Source organism: Macaca nemestrina, chromosome 1 (assembly GCF_043159975.1).
Source record: "Macaca nemestrina isolate mMacNem1 chromosome 1, mMacNem.hap1, whole genome shotgun sequence".
NCBI lineage: Eukaryota > Metazoa > Chordata > Mammalia > Primates > Cercopithecidae > Macaca > Macaca nemestrina.
Genome location: NC_092125.1, coordinates 35,720,949 through 35,738,882, shown reverse-complemented (window position 1 = coordinate 35,738,882; position 17,934 = coordinate 35,720,949). Strand labels below are relative to the sequence as shown.

Here is a 17,934-nt window from a genome sequence, read left to right as displayed (position 1 = left end):
TTAAGTCTTCATGGGATAGATAAGATTATGTTTATGGCATGATTATGAAAAGCAATGGTAAAGAAGCCACAAATTGCCCCAAGGGGAAAAATTGTTCAAATGTCAATGCCAGTTTGCTAATGCAAATCTTCCCTGATGATCTTCCTTGGTCTGGGAATATTGTAGTTTCTGAGTTATTGCACCAGCCAGGTATACCTGTGAAATTGTAAATGTTTCTGGTAAGCTTTGTGGCTCCTGACAGGCAGAAAATAACCATGATAGTGATGCTGAAGTTTGAAATATAGCAATCTAAGAAAGGACTGCCTTGTGTTTGCATAATTGGACTCCTCGCGAAGAAGGCAGGCTCCCTGCTGCCTTCCTTCTCCAGCTGGGGCGGCCAGCCTGAGGACCCATAGGATTCTCCTCAGATGATCCTCTTTGCCTTACAGTCCATGGTGGGGTCTGACATTGCTGAGCTGCTAATGCAAGACTGCAAGAAGCTGGAGAAGTACAAACGGCAGCCCCCTGTGGCCAACCTCATCAGCCTGACCGATGAGGACTGGCCAGTGCTGAGCTCTGGGACCCCGAACCTGCTCACCGGAGAGATCCCCCCCAGTGTGGAGACACCTGCGCAGATCGTGGAGAAATTCACTAGACTGCTCTACTATGGAAGGAAGAAGGCAAGTATATGCCCTTCGCCCAATCCCTCTCCACCAATCACCCCTGCCCCAATTATGTGAATAGTATATACTCATTTCAGGGAGGATGCGAGAAGTTCAAAAAGAAACAACAAAGAAAATAAAAACACCCACAGTTCTACCATTACAAGACAATGAACTATTAAATGAAATAAGCCAGGTACAGAAAGACAAACATCACATGTTCTCACTTATTTGTGGGAGCTAAAAATCAAAACAATTGAACTCACGGAGATAGAGAGTAGAAGGATGGTTACCAGAGGCTGAGAAGGACAGTAGGGGAGGGTGGGAGGGAGGTTGGGAGGGTTAATGTGTGCAAAAAAAAATAGAATGAATATGACAGTATTTTACAGCACAACAGGGGAACTACAGTCAATAATAATTTAATTATACTTTTAAAAATAACTAAAAGAGTATAATTGGATTGTTTGTAACACAAAGGATAAATGCTTGAGGGGATGGATACCCCATTTATCATGATGTGATTATTAAACGTTGCAAGCCTGTACCAAAAGATCTCATATATTTTACTCCATAAATATATATACCTACTACGTACTCATAAAAATTAAAAATAAAAAAATAAAAAATTGAAAAGATTATACCTGTTAACATTTTGATATATTTACTTCCAGCATTTTTCCATGCATATATATTAAAAAGAAAATAAAATTGCATATACAATCGTTTATTTCTCTTTTTAAACTTAAGATGATATGGTAAAATACCCTCATGGCATTAAATATGCTCCAACAGCACCATTTAAAAAATAGTTATACAATATTCCATCATATTAATGTATCATATTTTATTTAGCTATTCTACTATTATTGAATATGTAGACTATTTACAATTTTGTCAACCATTATAAATTATATAATTTACACATCTTGTTACATGAGTCTTTGTCTGATCTTTTAAATTTTTTAGGACAGATTCCTAGAAGTGGAATTACTGGGTATATAAATGGTATGCACTTTTAAAAGGTTCTTTATATATATACCAAATTAATTTCCAGGAAGTTTGTTTACAAATACTCCTTCTGCTATATCTAAGGCTTCCTATCAATATTGAATACAGATGCTCCTCGACTTACAATGTTTATATCCCAATAAACCCATCATTAAATAGAAAATATCATAAGTTGAAAATGCATTTGATACACCTAACCCAACATCATAACTTAGCCTAGCCTACCTCACATGTACTCAGAATGTTTACCTTAACCCACAAAATCATCTAACCCAGAGCCTGTTTTTTAATAAGGTGCTAAATATCTCATATAATTTATTGGATATGTTACTGAAAGTGAAAAACAGAATGGTTGTATGGGCACTTGAAGTACAATTTCTACCAAATGTGTATTGATTTCACACCATTGTAAAGTCAAAAACTCATAAAGCAGGGACTGTCTGTACTTTAAACAGATGAAGATTGATTTCTAGCTCAATTTTGAGGTTGAGATTATACTTTACAAAAGTCATAAAAATTTAAGTGTTTGGATAGATAATTAAAATCAATTTGAATCAATTTCATTCAAAAATTAAAATATAAAAAAGACCTAATTGGGAAATGATGCTCCTATCCCCTAGTCACCCAATTTTTCTCTCTGAAATATCCAGAGAAATTTTATGCTTATATTGTTATTTTCTCTTTGTTAAAAAATAGCATACTGTATACCATTTCTGTACCTTCCCTTTTCCATTTTACAAAATACCTCAGAAAACACTCTATATTAGGGTTGCCAAACTTTTTCTATAATTGGACAGATGTAAAATATGTAAAATGTAAACATTTTACATTTTGCAGGCCATGGGGCCTCTAGTACAACTACTCAGCTCTGCCCTTATAGTGTGAAAGTGGTCACAGAAAATACGTAAATGAATGGGTGTGGCCGTGTTTCAGTAAACTCCATTTATAGACATAGAAATTTGAGTTACCATATAATTATAATGCATAGTGAAATTAAAAAAATTTTTTTTCCAATCACTTAAAAAGGCAGTAACTATTCTGAGGCTATGGCCTGTACCAAAATAGGCAGTGTGCTGGATTTGGCCTTTAGGCCATATTTTGCTGACCTCTGCTCTATAGCCTATATAAATACCTTTCTCATTATTTCTTACATTGGCAAAGTTTTCTACTGATAAATTATAATTAATTTAACTAAACCCCATATAGCTTGACATTAAGAGTACTTCCAGTCTTCTGCAGTTACAATGTTGCAATGAATAACCACTGTCATTTTGCCCAGTGTGAGAGAATATATGTAAGATAAATTTCTAGAGGCAGAGTGTTGGGTCAAAGGATATGGTTTGTAATTTTGATAGATACTGACAAATTGCCTTTTAGAGGTTGTGCCAATTCACTCTACCAGCAATGCAAGAGAGTGCCTGTTTTCCTACATTCTCACCACAGTGTGTTTCAAACTCTTTGATAGGTGCCAATCTGAGAAGTGAAAAAAGTCTGGATGTGGTGACTCACGCCTGTAATCCCAGCACTTTGGGAGGCAGGCAGATTACTTGAGGCCAGGAGTTTCAGACCAGCCTGGGTGACATGGAGAAACTCCATCTATACAAAAAATACAAAAATTAGCCAGGCCTGGTGGCATGGCCTGTAGTCCCAGCTACTTGGGAGGCTGAAGCATAAGAATTGCTTAAACCTGGGAAGTGGAGGTTGCAGTGAGCTGAGATCATGCCACTGCACTCCAACCTGGGTGACAGAGAGAGACTGTCTCAAAAGAAAAAATTATCAGCTAATTTAAATTTTTTTTGTAGATATGGGGTCTTGCTGTGTTGCCAGGGCTGGTCTCAAACTCCTGGGCTCAAGTGATCCTCCCCCTCAACCTCCCAAAGTGTAGGGATTACAGGTGTGAGCCACCACACTAGGCCTGCATTTCTCTTATTGAAATGAGTATGTTCAATTCAATTCAATTCAAAATGAATTCAATGAAGTTGAATATTTTTTAATCTGTGAATTTTTTGTCATTGATTTCCTGCATTTTTCTATTGAGTCTCTGATCCTCACTTATTGATTTGTTGGAGCTCTTTATGTTTTTAGGGCTTTCTGTGTAAAATTGTAAGTTTCTGGGGGTCATATTTAGAAAGGCTTTTTCTACTTCAAAATTAATTTATAAAAATGAAGTTGAAGTACTTTTCATTTTTACATTTAAATATTTAATTTCTTGTTTTTGTATATGATGCTATCTTTTATTTTTTTAATTGACAAAAGTTGTATATATGTATAGTATACAACATGATATATATGTGTATATATACATACACACTGTGGAATGGCTAAATGGAGCTAGTTAACATATGTGTCACATCACATATTTATCATGTTTTTTCTAATGAGAACACTTAAAATCTCCTCTCTTAGTGATTTTCAAGTATACTATACATTGGTATTTACTGCAATCTTGATGTTCAAGTGCTACGAAACTTTTGCTAAAGAGATGAGGCTAACTGGCAACCATGTCTGATGGGAAGCTGATGGAATAGCACAGTGGATTTTGATAAAGTGAAGGCTGGTGAAGGTGACATCCTAGAGAAAAACACTATGCTAGCTACAACCTGCTTCCTGGCTGTTCACATTCTTATATGAGGCTCTAAGAATTTTCTGGAAGCCCAGCCTCCGCTGCTCAGGATGCAGCAGTGCCTAAGCACAGGAACTTGTTGTGAGTGGAAGGTGGGAAAGGCACTCTTGAATGTGATGTTTTGGTTTTCAGGAAGCCTTGGAGTGGGCCATGAAGAACCACTTGTGGGGCCATGCTTTGTTCTTGTCCAGCAAGATGGACCCACGGACCTACAACTGGGTCATGAGTGGGTGAGTTGGAACTTAACAAAAGAGACCAGTGGGGCAGAGAGGCCTCCTCACCAAAGGTGGAGGATGAGGGTGTGGAGAAACGCCAGATGCACTGAGGAGCCTCCCACTCCAGGGATCTTTCCATGTTCTCTTTTCTGAGCTGGACATAGCATTTCTCTGTTTTAGACACAGATACATTCTTTCTACCTGCTAAATTGAATACAGAGTTTTAGTAAAATTGCCCAGGGTGAGAGTTTCCAAAAATTAAATAGATTTTTACATTGCAGTAGCCTTCTCTCTTTGGGAGCGGCTGTTCCAGCTAGTTCTGGTAATGAGGGGTAGGTGATCACTTCCTTAGAGCCTTGGGACTGAGGGTCTTTGACGTAAGCAGTTGTCTACTGTTTATACTTGTGATGAGGTCTGGGTACTGAGAGTAGGGTAGGGGTGTGGGGTAGCAGGGTCGTGAGCTGTGGTAGGAAAAGGAGTTTTTGCACTGGCAGTGAGATCCAGAAGTCTGCATCGGCGGCAGTGGGAGGTGTTGAGACTAAAGAGATGTGCTTAGTCAGAAATGACGTCAGCACACTGTGATCTGGGTGCCAGCGGGGACCAGGAAAAATGCCCAAACCAGGATGAGCTAGGGATGGAAGCAAGGGTCCATAACCAGGAGTTGGAATAAGGAGATGAAACAGAGTGAAAGAAAGCCAGGATCAAATAGGGGTGCTGGATGGAGAAGGCTTTCTGAATAAGTCCTTCAGGCTCCTCTTAGCATCCACGGGTTGGCAGGGACAAATGTGGTGGGTGGGGTGAGGGACCCTCCTGTAAGGGGCAGACTTGGGTCAGACAGCAAGAAAGATGCTACCTCAAAGTGTTGAGCTTCTAGTGCTGGTTAGAGCTGTGAAGGAAGCTATCCTCTCAGCTGAACTTACATTTGAATTGGCCGTAAATCCTGTTGGGCAGAGGTTGAATTAGAAGATGACACTTCCGTCGGCACGGTGGCTCACGCCTGTAATCCCAGCACTTTGGGTGGCCGAGGTGGGTGGATCACCTGAGTTCAGGAATCTGAGACCAGCCTGGCCAACATGGTGAAACCCCGTCTCTACTAAAAATACAAATATTAGCTGGACATGGTGGCGGGCGCCTGTAATTCCAGCTACTCTGGAAGCTGAGGCAGGAGAATCGCTTGAACCTGGGAGGTGGTGGTTGCAGTGAGCAGAGATCACATCATTGCACTCCAGCCTGGGCAACAAGAGCAAAACTGCATCTCAAAAAAACAAACAAACCAACAAACAAAAACACTTAACACTTCCATGTTAAGTTCAGTCCAAGGGCCTAATGACTGCACCACTGGTGGGCCCATTCTGGATGATGGCCTTGGTTGAGTCTCATGACGACTCCACCCTTCAGTCTTCCTGGAGACTGGAATGGGGAGGAACACAGAAGTTGTATTATGATACATGCTTGGAGTTCCGGTGGCAAGGGTGCTGTTAAATAAAGGACGGTGTTCTGAGGATGATTTTCCTTTGGGCTTTGAAAACGAACATCCCACAGCCCCACATTGTAGCATACATCTCTGCTACAGATTTTTGCCTTGGGCCATTGATTTTTGATGGAGCCCAGTGAATTGTGAAAAATACCTCTCACTGAGTAAGCTTAAATCTCAAATCAGCTGTAGAGCTTATTATATCCTTGTTAAGCATATCCCATGGTTTGTCATCAGCAGGATCATTTCTGGCCCCTGTTCCACGCCTCTTTGGTTACTGAAAATGGCTATTTAGTGCTTGTGAGCAAAAGCACTACAGACCCAGGCTCTTGATGAGCCAGAAAAACGGCACTGAGTGCTGTGGGCTTGGTGTGGAGGAGGGCTGCAGGGAGTGGGAGATCGGGGTGGCTGGGAAGGGGGTGCCTATGGAGAAAAGCTTCCAGATAAACTGCTGTGGCTCTCCAGGGGACCTTTGAGATGTCAACGGGTCATCTCAGTGATGGAAGAAGGCCCACAGAAATGGTTATTCCAGAGTTAGGCCATTAAGACCAAGGTGCAGAAAATACCCCCAACAATGAGATCTAGCTGGGGTGTGCGGTAGATTGAGGACCCTGCCATCTCTCCTCAAAGGAGGATGTGACAGAGGCATGGCAGAAAGTAAAGAGATGTTCACGTTCCTAAGGAAGCTGCCAAAATCTGATAAAATTAGGTGAGGCCCTGAGCCTTGTGGGCAGTGGGTAAAGAGGTTCCCTGGGCGTGGTCCTCACTGACTATCCTTCTCTCTGCAGCTTCACCAGCACGCTGGCGCTCAATGACCCACTGCAGACCCTATTCCAGCTCATGTCGGGGAGGATTCCACAGGCAGCCACGGTACCCCTGTGACAGGATTCCTTTACCACCCTGGCATCCCGAGGGCTTGAGGGGGTGGGGACTGCTCAGGAGTGTGATGGCTTTCAGGAGCAAACGTGATGATAATATTAATAGTTTGTTAATCACTTACCATGTGCTGGGCCCTGTGCTAAGTGCTTTGATGCATATTACTTGGTTTAATGCATAGAGGTAGGAAATATTCTCTCTGCTTTGCAGATGTGGAAACTGAGCTGCAAAGGTGTAAGATGACCCAAGGTCAGAGATAGTGAGTGGTGGGCTCAGGATCTGTCTGGGTCTGTCTGACTCTGAAGACCTTGGCCTTCCCAAAATGTCAAAGCTGCCTGCTCTTGTGTGAATGGCAAGAGGACCTGTGCCTGTTCTTCAGGCTTCCCCTGGCAGGGTTGCCCTTCTTTTTCTCTGGAGGAATGCTCCCCACCACTGCACATTGGCACTTCGAAGCTGGACATACTCGATTTCAGTCTTCTAGAGTTGATGTGGCTGAGAGTCTGAGGCCAGCTTGGTAGTTTTCCCATTATAGGAGACTTGATCTTTTGGCCCCAAAGTATTCCTTCTTTACCTTTGATGTCCAGTCACTTTACTAGATTATGCCCTGGTGTTGACTGTCTGGATCCATTTTTTTCCTTGGGGTATATATAGCATGTCCTTTTAATATGTACATTCATATGTTAGAGTTCAGGAATATTTTCTTGGATTATATCCTTCAATATTTGTTTTGTTCCCATTATTTTGGTTTCCTTTTCAGGAATTCCATGTACACATATTTCATATATATACATATATGAATTATACTTATAATTTTCTCTTTAATAATTTTTTATTCTCTTCTTTCCTCTCTTGCCCGCCCTTCCTTCCTTCCCTCCCTCCCACCCACCCTCCCTCCCTCCCTCCCTCCCTCCCTTCCTTCCTTCCTTCCTTCCTTCCTTCCTTCCTTCCTTCCTTCCTTCCTTCCTTCCTTCCTTCCTTCCTCCCTCCCTCCCTCCCTCCCTCCCTCCCTTCCTCCTTCCCTGTTTCCTTCCTTTCTTTTTTCCTTCCTCTGTCCTTTACTGTGTTTTCACCAGTGTCTCTTGCTTTTGTGCTCTGGTGTTTCTGTCTATTTCTTCAATTTCCCCCTACTTTTTTCCTGAGCTCTGCACATTACATTCATCTCCTGTTATCCACCATCTATTTCCTGGGCTCTTATAACTCAGATTATGCTCTTGCTTCACAGACGCAATTGTTTCATTATTTTACTTAAATTCACGACAAAATGTTTGGTGACAATTTTTCATTTGTTTTGTGGTAACGTTTTTGTAGTGAATGTTCTCTCTCCCCTCTATTTTTCATGTTACCTTCCTCCTTCTGTCTTAGGGTTTATTTGTATACATTCTGTGCTTGCTTTCTCATATTACATAACTTTGAAGGAGTTGAATCTTTCCTGGGTTTATATTTCCAGTTATTTATATTAGGTTCGTGCAGAGGATGGGCCAGGCCATATTCCAGGCCATCTGGCATTTTCTGCAGGACCCAGAGTTTTCTGTGTGAGCCTGAGTTGCCTTTGCCACTCTCCAGCTGGTGGGGAGAGCTGTGGGGTCCTCTCCCTTGTGTTCTCTCGGCTTCTCCATGGAGGGACCTCTGTCCAATCGCCATTAATTTTGGTAGCCTTTTCTCATATCTTGAGGCTTGGGTTTTGGTGAACACTAGTTTTAATAAAAATTGATCTCACGCTTTTCCTTTTTCTTTTTTTTATCCTTCTTATTGCTTGTGGCTAATTCCAAGAAAAGAGAAATGATTTTCATGCCCCGTCATCAAATCAACCGGCTATTTTGTAGCACAGAGTGTGCCTCACAATTCAGTGGAATGGCCTGTGCTCCACAATGGAACTGCATTATGTTACGAAGCACTAAATGCAGGAAGTGATACAATTAGCTATGGTTCATTGTGTGTGTGTGTGTGTTTTTTTTTTTTTTGTAATAGTAGAGTTAGCTAAATTTCCCCTATTTTTAGATGAGAGAACGGAGGAGCCAGAGGTGATGTGTCAATGCATTATTTGATCTTAGGGAGTTTCCCAGCACTTCAGCATGTACTAAAAGGCTGGATTTCAGTTTCGTGTGATGAATGGGGTGGTGGAAAAGCACGGCAACAGGACAACACAGACGTAGGTTTCACACCAGTTTAACCTAGACTCTATGTACGCCTTTCTGCCAGGTGAACTTGGCTTTGTTTCTTAATCTCACAGAGCCTGTTTTTAATCTTTATTGGGATTTTGGTTCCTAACCTGTAGAGTTATTGTGAAAATCAAAGGAGAGAGAACATCTGAACATATCAACCATCATGCTTGGCCCATTGACATTAATTAATAAATGTTGGTGCTTTATCTCTCTCTCTCTCTCTCTCTCTCCTGTGTCCCCCTCCACCTCTCCATTGATCTGATTCATAGTGATCTTTTTCAAATCACCAGCGAGGAGACAGAATAATGACCTCTAAGTTTTTCTTTGTGTGTGTGTGTGTTTAGCAAGGGATTTCCTTCTCTTTTGCTGATTTCTGTAGATTAGCAAGAAGCAGCTTGGCTTACATGTTAAAATGAAGGTCATAATAGGACTTAGCACATGTGATTGTTGGTAGGGGAAACGCTTAGCACAGGATATGGTTCACGGTTCGATGTGACACATGAGAACTGCTATTATTATGATTTATCATCACCATCATTGTCATCATCCTCTTCACACTGCATTGACTGGATCAACAAGGAGTGGGTGTAAAATGGAGTTGAATAAAGCATCTTTTATTCCCTGGGATAATTACAAAGACCAAGTGATTATGAATGGTTTTAACCTCCAAATCTTAGTTATTATTGGCAATCTCCTGCCCTACCTATCTATATAACAAATCGGAAGGTAGGCAGCTGTGCAAATCACCTCTTTCCTCTGCTCAGCTTCCAACTGTGTGTGTGTGTATGTGTGTATGTATTTATACCTACATGCAATTAAGTGCAAACCAAACGTGAAGCACCATGCGATGTGCTTTACACAACTATCTTATTTTATTATCAACAATAACCTGTTAGGTGGAAATTATGATCTCCATTTTAGGGATGAGAAAACAAAGGTTCAGAGGCATTAAGAAACTTGCTCAAGGTAAGTAAGCTAGTAAGATGCAGGACTCGAGTTGGGACCTGTGTTGTTTCCATGATGTTATATTGTTTCTTTATTGATATTTTCTGCCTTGAAATTCTCCTTTGTTTAGTAGGACAGTCTTAGGGAGAGATGGTAGGGAAAACACCATTTATGCGGGGTTTTGTACATTTCCACCACGCTGCTTACTCTCTGTTGCCCCCTGGTGGAATTCTGCTGCCTCTGCATTGTCCTAGCTGGGACACTTGGCTTGATTTTCTTATTCCTAAAGTGGTAATAGGAACCGGACTTCATAGGGTTGCTGTAAAGATTAAATAAGAGGATGTGTGTGAATGGGCTTTGTAAAGTCAGAAAACATAGGTATTTGGTAAGACATTAAGCAGGCCCATGTTCCCCTGACTTCTGTGACAGGCTGTGGCCTCTTCTACTCATGAGCCAAAGATGTTTGATCTTGAACCAAAAAACCACTGAAGCCTCAGGGTTTTTCTGAGTTTTGTCTCTAGCTATTTGGGGGTCAGGCACTGGGGAGAAATGTGAAAAGTAGTAAGTGAGCAATGTCATTTTATTTATCCATTTTCCAATATCCCTGTGAATGTATGTATGTATGCATGTATACGTATCTGTCTATCTGTGTCCTTCTGAGAGTTTTACCTTTTTAAAGATGAGAACTCTAAATCAATGAATGGCAGCATTGCAGGTGGTGGAGTGGGCGTTCTCTGACAGCTTCTGAACCAGGAAATAGACAACAGCCTTCTTTATATACATCTGGCCATTCCTAAATGATTGTACATTTAAGTTATTTTTTTCTGGTGCTTTTCAGTGTTGTGGAGAAAAGCAGTGGGGAGACTGGAGGCCTCACTTGGCTGTGATTCTGTCAAATCAGGCTGGGGACCCGGAGCTGTATCAGCGTGCGATTGTTGCCATGGGTGACACTCTGGGTAAGCGATACCAGCGTTGACCTGCCCCTCCCCTCCCCTCCCCTTCCCTTCCATCCCCTACCTTCCCCAACTCCTCCCTGTCCAGACCAGCTTTAAACATCCTGCTCTTAGATTCTCAGATTCTAGGTAGGGCCAGAGTCTATGCCCCAGGCTTTTCCTGGACCCAGGAGCCTCCGTGTTTTGGGGAAAGTAACTCCAGGGAAATGCATATCCTTCTTGTCTCTCTGTTTCGCAGAATTTCTGTGGTGAGTGAATGCAGGCCAGGCCCCTGAGCCTTGGTGTTCTGCTGCTGTAGGAGTCTGCTCTCAGCAGCTGATTTTTCTAGCCCTGGGTCAGATTCCCCTGTGGATGGAGTTAACGCATAGGACACTTTGCCTCCTGTTGCTGTAAATTTCTCAGTGACCCAGTTCAATCAGATAGGAAATTCTGTTTTTGCCTGAACCACTCTAGGTTAACCCTGTAGTCTTTCTTTCTATCATCTCTCTGTGAATATGGCCTTATAAACACTTAGGGGCTATTGAATGTTCCAGACCAGTGGTTCTCAAATTTAGCCAAGAAGCAGAGCATCTAGAAATCATGGTGCTCTCATGGGGCTTTTAAAAATACTGCTCTGTTAGACTTAAATAGCTATGGTAAGGTTGTGCCAAGTCAGATGGAGGCCACGCAGCACCCTGAGTAGAAGGGAACTAATGTTTGTTGAACACTTCTTGGGGGCCAGACACTGTGCTAGGTATTGTATCTAGTTGAATTAACTCAATTTTGAGGCAGTGGAAAATGTATGGGAGAACATTTCAAAACATGTTGGTAATTAATGTGATTTTTATGTTTGACTTTAGCAGGGAAAACAATGGTGCCCCAGGAAGCCTAGTTTAAGAATGGTGACTCCCGGTAGTCTCCTTCTTTGCTCAGGTGCAGGCATTTCAAACTCCTTTTTCACCCTCAGGAAAGACTAAAATGTTCAGAGAATTCCTCATCAAAAATCCTTTAGGGGCCGGGCGCGGTAGCTCAAGCCTGTAATCCCAGCACTTTGGGAGGCCGAGGGCGGATCACAAGGTCGGGAGATCGAGACCATCCTGGCTAACACGATGAAACCCTGTCTCTACTAAAAAATACAAAAAAACAAAAACAAAAAACAAAACAAAAAAAACTAGCTGGACGAGGTGGCGGGCGCCTGTAGTCCCAGCTGCTCCGGAGGCTGAGGCAGGAGAATGGCGTAAACCTGGGAGGCGGAGCTTGCAGTGAGCTGAGATCCGGCCACTGCACTCCAGCCTGGGCGACTGAGCAAGACTCCGTCTCAAAAAAAAAAAGAAAAAAGAAAAAAAAAATCCTTCAGCTAGAAGGTGAAATCGTGCCTTATTCTGGCTGAAGAGAAATGTAACATCTGAGGCCAAATGGGCTGGTGGGAGGAGTGGGGTTTAGGGGTCTGTGACTCATGCTATGAAAGGCTTATTCATTTAGTCCCATGTAGCTTCTCCCCTCTGACCCCCGAGGCCACTCTTCCATCTCTCTCCTATCCCACCCAGATGATGGGCCCCCACACTGGTGTGCTCCGGGACTGGGTCTTGTTCTCTTCCTCCTGCAGCTGGGAAGGGGCTTGTGGAGGCAGCTCACTTCTGTTACCTTATGGCTTATGTGCCCTTTGGCCACTACACCGTGAAGACAGATCATCTGGTCTTGCTGGGCAGCAGCCACAGGTATGTGACCTGGGAGAAAGGAAACAGGAAGGACATTTTCCATGGGATTGTTTTAGCCCTTGTTGGGTTTTATGAATCCATTCTTCATTTTCTCATGTGAATTTCAGCTTCCGCTGGCTCCCTTATCTGGGACTGTTACCTGTGCATGTCTGTGCAAGGAGATGCCCCGTGGGCCCCACATTGCAGCATCAGCGGGGCCTCAGGCCCTGGGTCTTGCTCTGCAAAGAGGTGGGCTGATGCCTTTGTGTAGTATTGTGTCCTTTGGCCACTGGGTGGCACCCTGGCTCCACAAGCTGACTTTGTTCCTTAAAAAAACCAATTATGTGTGGAGGCTTGTGGGTCCGTCTTAGGCAGCCCTGGGCCTGTTCTGAGAGCCCACCCTGGGCAAAACTGGATAATGGAAGCAGTTTATGTTTAGTCCCTCTTTGGGGCCCTAGCATCCCTACAATGACTTGGTGCACAAGCTACTTAGAGTCCCACTGGTGACATTCTCTGTTGGCCATAGCATTAGGCTTTTCCTGCAGGAGGCGCTCGCTCAGCCCCCAGTGAATGAATGCACGGACAGAACGATTCGCTCCCTAGTGGCCTTCCCTGTTCTGTGTCTCTCTATCCCCCTCCCCATACGCATTAAGAGTCACTAAGCTCTTACGTTGTGCCAGGCGTTTTCTTTGCACTATTTCCTTTAATTATTACACATTTACCCTATGAAGAAGTGAAGTCAAGCAAAGATTTTAATCGTACTCAGGGAGGAGGGAAACCGAGGCACAGGGAGATGAAATAACTTGTCTCAGATGGTACAGCGAGGGTGTGGGTGAGTTGGACTCGGAATCCAGGCAGTCAGGCGGCAAAGCCCTTTTAACTGTTGCACCACACTGCCTCCCACTGAGGCAACTACCCAGCTCATGCCTGTTCCTTCCAGGTCCAGGTCTCTGATAGCACACGGCTAGCTTGTCAAAGAATCCCTCCTGTGCCAAATGTACAATAAGTGTGTATGGGCTAATATGCCTCCCCTCCTATGTTTATGTTGGTTTATGTTGAATGAGGAAATTCCTAGAAATAAAGTCCTACCCTGATTGTGATTTTAAACACCATGGCGAGCTGTTGATGGGAGAAATTTTGGGTCGCATGAGACTCTTGTGCCCCCCACCACCTGCCCCGACCAGATCACACTCACTCAGTCCCCATCCTCGCTGGTGGAATGAACATCCAACGTACAGACGCTTGTTCGATTTCTGGCTCAGCCGTCCTCGCCTGCTCTACCATGCCTTTTGGTCTCAGTGCTCCTGGGGTGTTACATGGCTCCCCTCTTTTGTGCAAGTTTGCTCAAACTAGGGGTGCTCTTTACAGGTACACGACAGGCTTTATGGGCATGGGGGCCAGCTCTCCTTGGGTTTAAGAGGAGGGCCCAGTGCCTTGAGTTACCCTTCAGCAAGAAGGCAGGCGGCGCCCTGTTTCCGCAGCCTCTGCCTCCCAGCGCCTCTGGTGCAGAGTTCTGTTTTGTTCCTTCCTCAGCCTCAAGCAGGGAGAGGGAGAGGAGGTGAAACACTCATTCTGGGAGCCCAGAGTCTCTTTCTTCTCTTGAAGCCGCCGCAGGGATCAGCCCAGGATGGAAACTCCCCCATGAAAGGCTGCAGCTGGTGTTTGGCGATCCACTAGGATTTAACTCCCGTGTCCCCCACACCTCAATCTCTTTTATTGTTATTCCCTGGTTTTAGTCAAGAGTTTTTGAAATTTGCAACAACTGAGGCAATCCAGAGGACGGAAATCTTCGAGTACTGCCAGATGCTGGGCCGCCCCAAATCCTTCATCCCTTCTTTCCAGGTAACCGAGCCCAGATGAGGCCACCACTGTCACTGTCAGGCCGCTGCAGGCAGCTGTATTTCCAGCTTTGCTTTTTGGCACTTGGTACCTGGGGCTAAGTTATCACTGAACTTTTCCTCATTAGCTTAAGTGTGGGAGGGTGTAGGATTTCTTTTTATGTCCCCTAAAGGTCTGCGCTTTATAATACAAAGGTAAAACGTTGCAGAGGCCTCTCTGCTGGAGGCTCCTGCCTGACTGCTGACGTTTGAACGTTCTGCTTGCCGCCCTGGCCTGCGCCTCACTCCTGCTGTCAGCTGCCTCTCCCCGTCTCTCCAGACAGCTCTCCCTTCTTCTGAGCCCCTGCAGCTGTCCTGTGGGAGGGAGTGGGAACACAGGCCCAGCCCAGTGGCTGCTCACCCTCCCTCTGCTCTGTGCTCCTTCTCGGGCCTCTTTTGAACTCCTCTGTCCTCTACCTCTGGCCATCCCTCTGTGCTCAGCCCTGGCCCTCACTCCTCTTCGTCCCTCTCAGGGCATCAGCTGTGCGGTTGGTGACCATGCTGTGGTTTCCGCCCTGTCTTCGCAATGTTTCTACATGATGCCGTTGTCACCTTACATTCGTTAAGATCAGTGCTGACATCGTGCCGTCCTCCGTCTAAATCCTCCGTGAGCTCTGACGTCCAGCACCATCCCTTCCTCCATGCAGGCTCCCCGGACCACGCCTATGAGTGTGACTGAGATGGCAGCCTTCAGTGGTCTCAGCTGTAAAATGGGATGACAGTGGTGCTTTGTAATGGAGTGGGCATGAAATTGAGTTAGTTTCTCTAATGCATGAGAACAGTGCCTGGCACACAGCAACTGCTGTCAGTGTTGAGGCCATGGCAGGCACAGTGTGGCTCCCACAGCTGAATCCAGGGGCCCCCACTGACATTGAACTCACGCTGCCTTGTGTTTTCTTGCCTTTCATGCACAGGTACCTTATCTTCCTACCTTAGTTATCTTCTTTAGGTAGAGACCTTTTCCAGCAATTCCTTGTTTCTCCTTCAGTGCTTGGTGTCGAGGGTACACACTGCAGCAGCAACAACAACAATTACAACAACATGCACACACAACACAAAGCCTTGAAAGTGAATTCCTTTGTCGTAGAGAAATGGCCCAATTAGCATCTTCTCTTCTTTTTCTTTTAAGTTCTGGGATACATGAGCAGAACGTGCAGGTTTGTTACATAGGTATATATGTGCCGTGGTGATGTGCTGTACCTATCAACCCGTCATCTAGGTTTTAAGCCCCACATGCATTAGGCGTGTGTCCTATAGCATCTTCTTTTTTAAGGGCTTTGCCAAAGACTCACCTTTTCCAGCAAAACCCTGCCTGATGAGCTCCTGTTTGCAGTTCCTTGACCGGCTCTTTGCTCTCCTTTTTTTTCTCTTCTTTATTCATCCCAACTCTCAGTTATTTTGGTGCTGCTTGGGGCTGGTATTAGTAATGAGATTGGCTACTTTGAATGTGCTCTATGTGCCCGGCATTGTGGCGTTATACATCTTGTGTATTGTTTCAAATCCTGTAATGTAGGCATGATTAACTCCCTTTTACAAAAGAGAAAACGGAGGCCCGGAAGGGTTACATGCTATCGGCCCACATCTCTTGCATGCTGTTTCTTCTCAGTACTTCACCTGAATTATCTCATTTAATCTCCATAACAACCAAGGGCGTAGGTAGTAGTAGTATTCCCATGTAGTAGAGAGGAAACTGAGGCACAGAGAGATGAGGTAACTAGCCCAGTGTCTCACACCTCACATGGAGCTTTTATTTGAACTTGGGTCTGTCTGATACCAAAGCCCTCACACTTGCTCCTGCCCTGCCACTCATGCTTTCATGAGAGCTTAGTTGTTTTTCTCAGTAAGCTTTCTCCATTAACTTTATGCCCTTTGTGCTAGGGTCTATTTTTTTTCTTTTTTTTTTTTTTTGAGACAGAGTTACTCTGTCACCCAGGCTGGAGTGCAGTGACATGATCTCGGCTCACTGGAACCTCTGCCTCCCGGGTTCAAGCAATTCTCCTGCCTCAGCCTCCCGAGTAGCTGGGACTACAGGTGCATGCCACTATGCCAGCTAATTTTTGTATTTTTAGTAGAGATGGAGTTTCGTCATGTTGGCCAGGCTAGTCTCGAACTCTGGACCTCAAGTGATCCGCCTGCCTCGGCCTCCCAAAGTGCTGGGACTACAGGCGTGAGCCACCGCACCCAGGCTATTTTTGTTTCTTTTAATGTCCCTCTTTTGCCTGGTCCTGTGCCTGTACATCAGGCTCTCTGGATATGTGGGCTACCCAATAAATAAGGACTCCAGTGCACTTTGCACGGTGACCAGGACCTAGGAACGTTGAGCGGATGGGACTCCTGTTCTTTTCTCTGTAATGCAGGAACTGGAGGCTAGATTTGGAGTTGTGCCCGCGCATAGATAAAATGCTCCAAATGGCACAAGCCTCTTGATATTTGGATGCCAGAGTTAGCGGAAGCTGACAGTCAGCTGACTTCCAAGAAGTCTTATCTACATTTCTCTCTCTCTCTCTCCCTGCCTGGATGGACTAGTCACTGACTCATTTCCCTTCACAGGTGTATAAGCTCCTTTATGCTTCCCGTCTGGCAGATTACGGCCTCGTGTCCCAGGCCTTGCATTACTGCGAAGCCATTGGTGCAGCTGTCTTGAGCCAGGGAGAGAGCAGTCACCCTGTGCTGTTAGCGGAACTCATCAAGGTGAGCCTCTCAAAGGGTTCTGTGCAGTTGTTTTATCTTCACTATTCAAAGAACGCCATTGTAGAGCAGCTTAGACTCTACATTTCATCTTCTTTGAACCTGCCGTAAAATTGGAGCCCACGGCCGTCTTTGACCACGTATGCATGCCCAGATGCGATAAGCAGAGGCCCAACACTACACAAAGAAGGATGCTCTCTGGGCGGGCGGTGGTGGGATTGGAGACTGGAAACCATGTCGGTGCTACTTGGGAAATTCATTTTTGCATCTGCTTTTCTGGTACAGTAAAACTACATGCTATGGTGAACCATTCTAATTATAAAAGCTGGGCTTAGAAAATATATTTTAGTGATTAAAAGAGTAAATGATCCTTATTAAAATGCTTTTAAATGCATGGAATATTTTATCACATATGAGATACATTTAAAATAGAAAACAAAAACATATCAACCTTTAGTTCCTAGGGAAGAAAACAACAATCAAGCAAATAGTTGTTTCAATTAATTGAAGAAAAACCCATTAGCTAGAGAGTAAAAAAGCAGCCTACCCTTAAATTTTTGTTTTGCCTTAGATGAGGCCCAAGTGCTGGATTCTTTAACGTATAAAAATTGCTGGTGGTGAGCCTCCCCATACCCTGAAGTTTCTGCCAACAGGTTGATGGTTGCAAGGAGCTCAGAATGAATGATTAGAAAAGTTTTGGTAACTAAAACTTGTTTATGGAATAAATCCTTGAAATACAAAGTAACATTAGCATCACCTGGGAGCGGGTTAAAAGTGCAGACTCTTCGCCCCTGCC

At 44.2% G+C, this 17,934-nt stretch overlaps 1 protein-coding gene across 3 annotated transcripts in view; it reads left to right on the top strand.

The window, feature by feature from the left end:
* The window catches only part of LOC105484484 (SEC16 homolog B, endoplasmic reticulum export factor), a 69,901-nt gene that overhangs the window by 26,278 nt on the left and 25,689 nt on the right, over positions 1-17,934 (top strand). For all 3 annotated transcript variants that reach the window (XM_071076098.1, XM_071076100.1, XM_011746138.3), the window contains exons 10-16: positions 429-659; positions 4,405-4,502; positions 6,750-6,831; positions 10,783-10,900; positions 12,483-12,594; positions 14,310-14,415; positions 17,001-17,141. In XM_071076098.1, the coding sequence (XP_070932199.1) occupies positions 429-659; positions 4,405-4,502; positions 6,750-6,831; positions 10,783-10,900; positions 12,483-12,594; positions 14,310-14,415; positions 17,001-17,141 (888 nt within the window). The remainder of the gene's footprint in view (positions 1-428; positions 660-4,404; positions 4,503-6,749; positions 6,832-10,782; positions 10,901-12,482; positions 12,595-14,309; positions 14,416-17,000; positions 17,142-17,934) is intronic.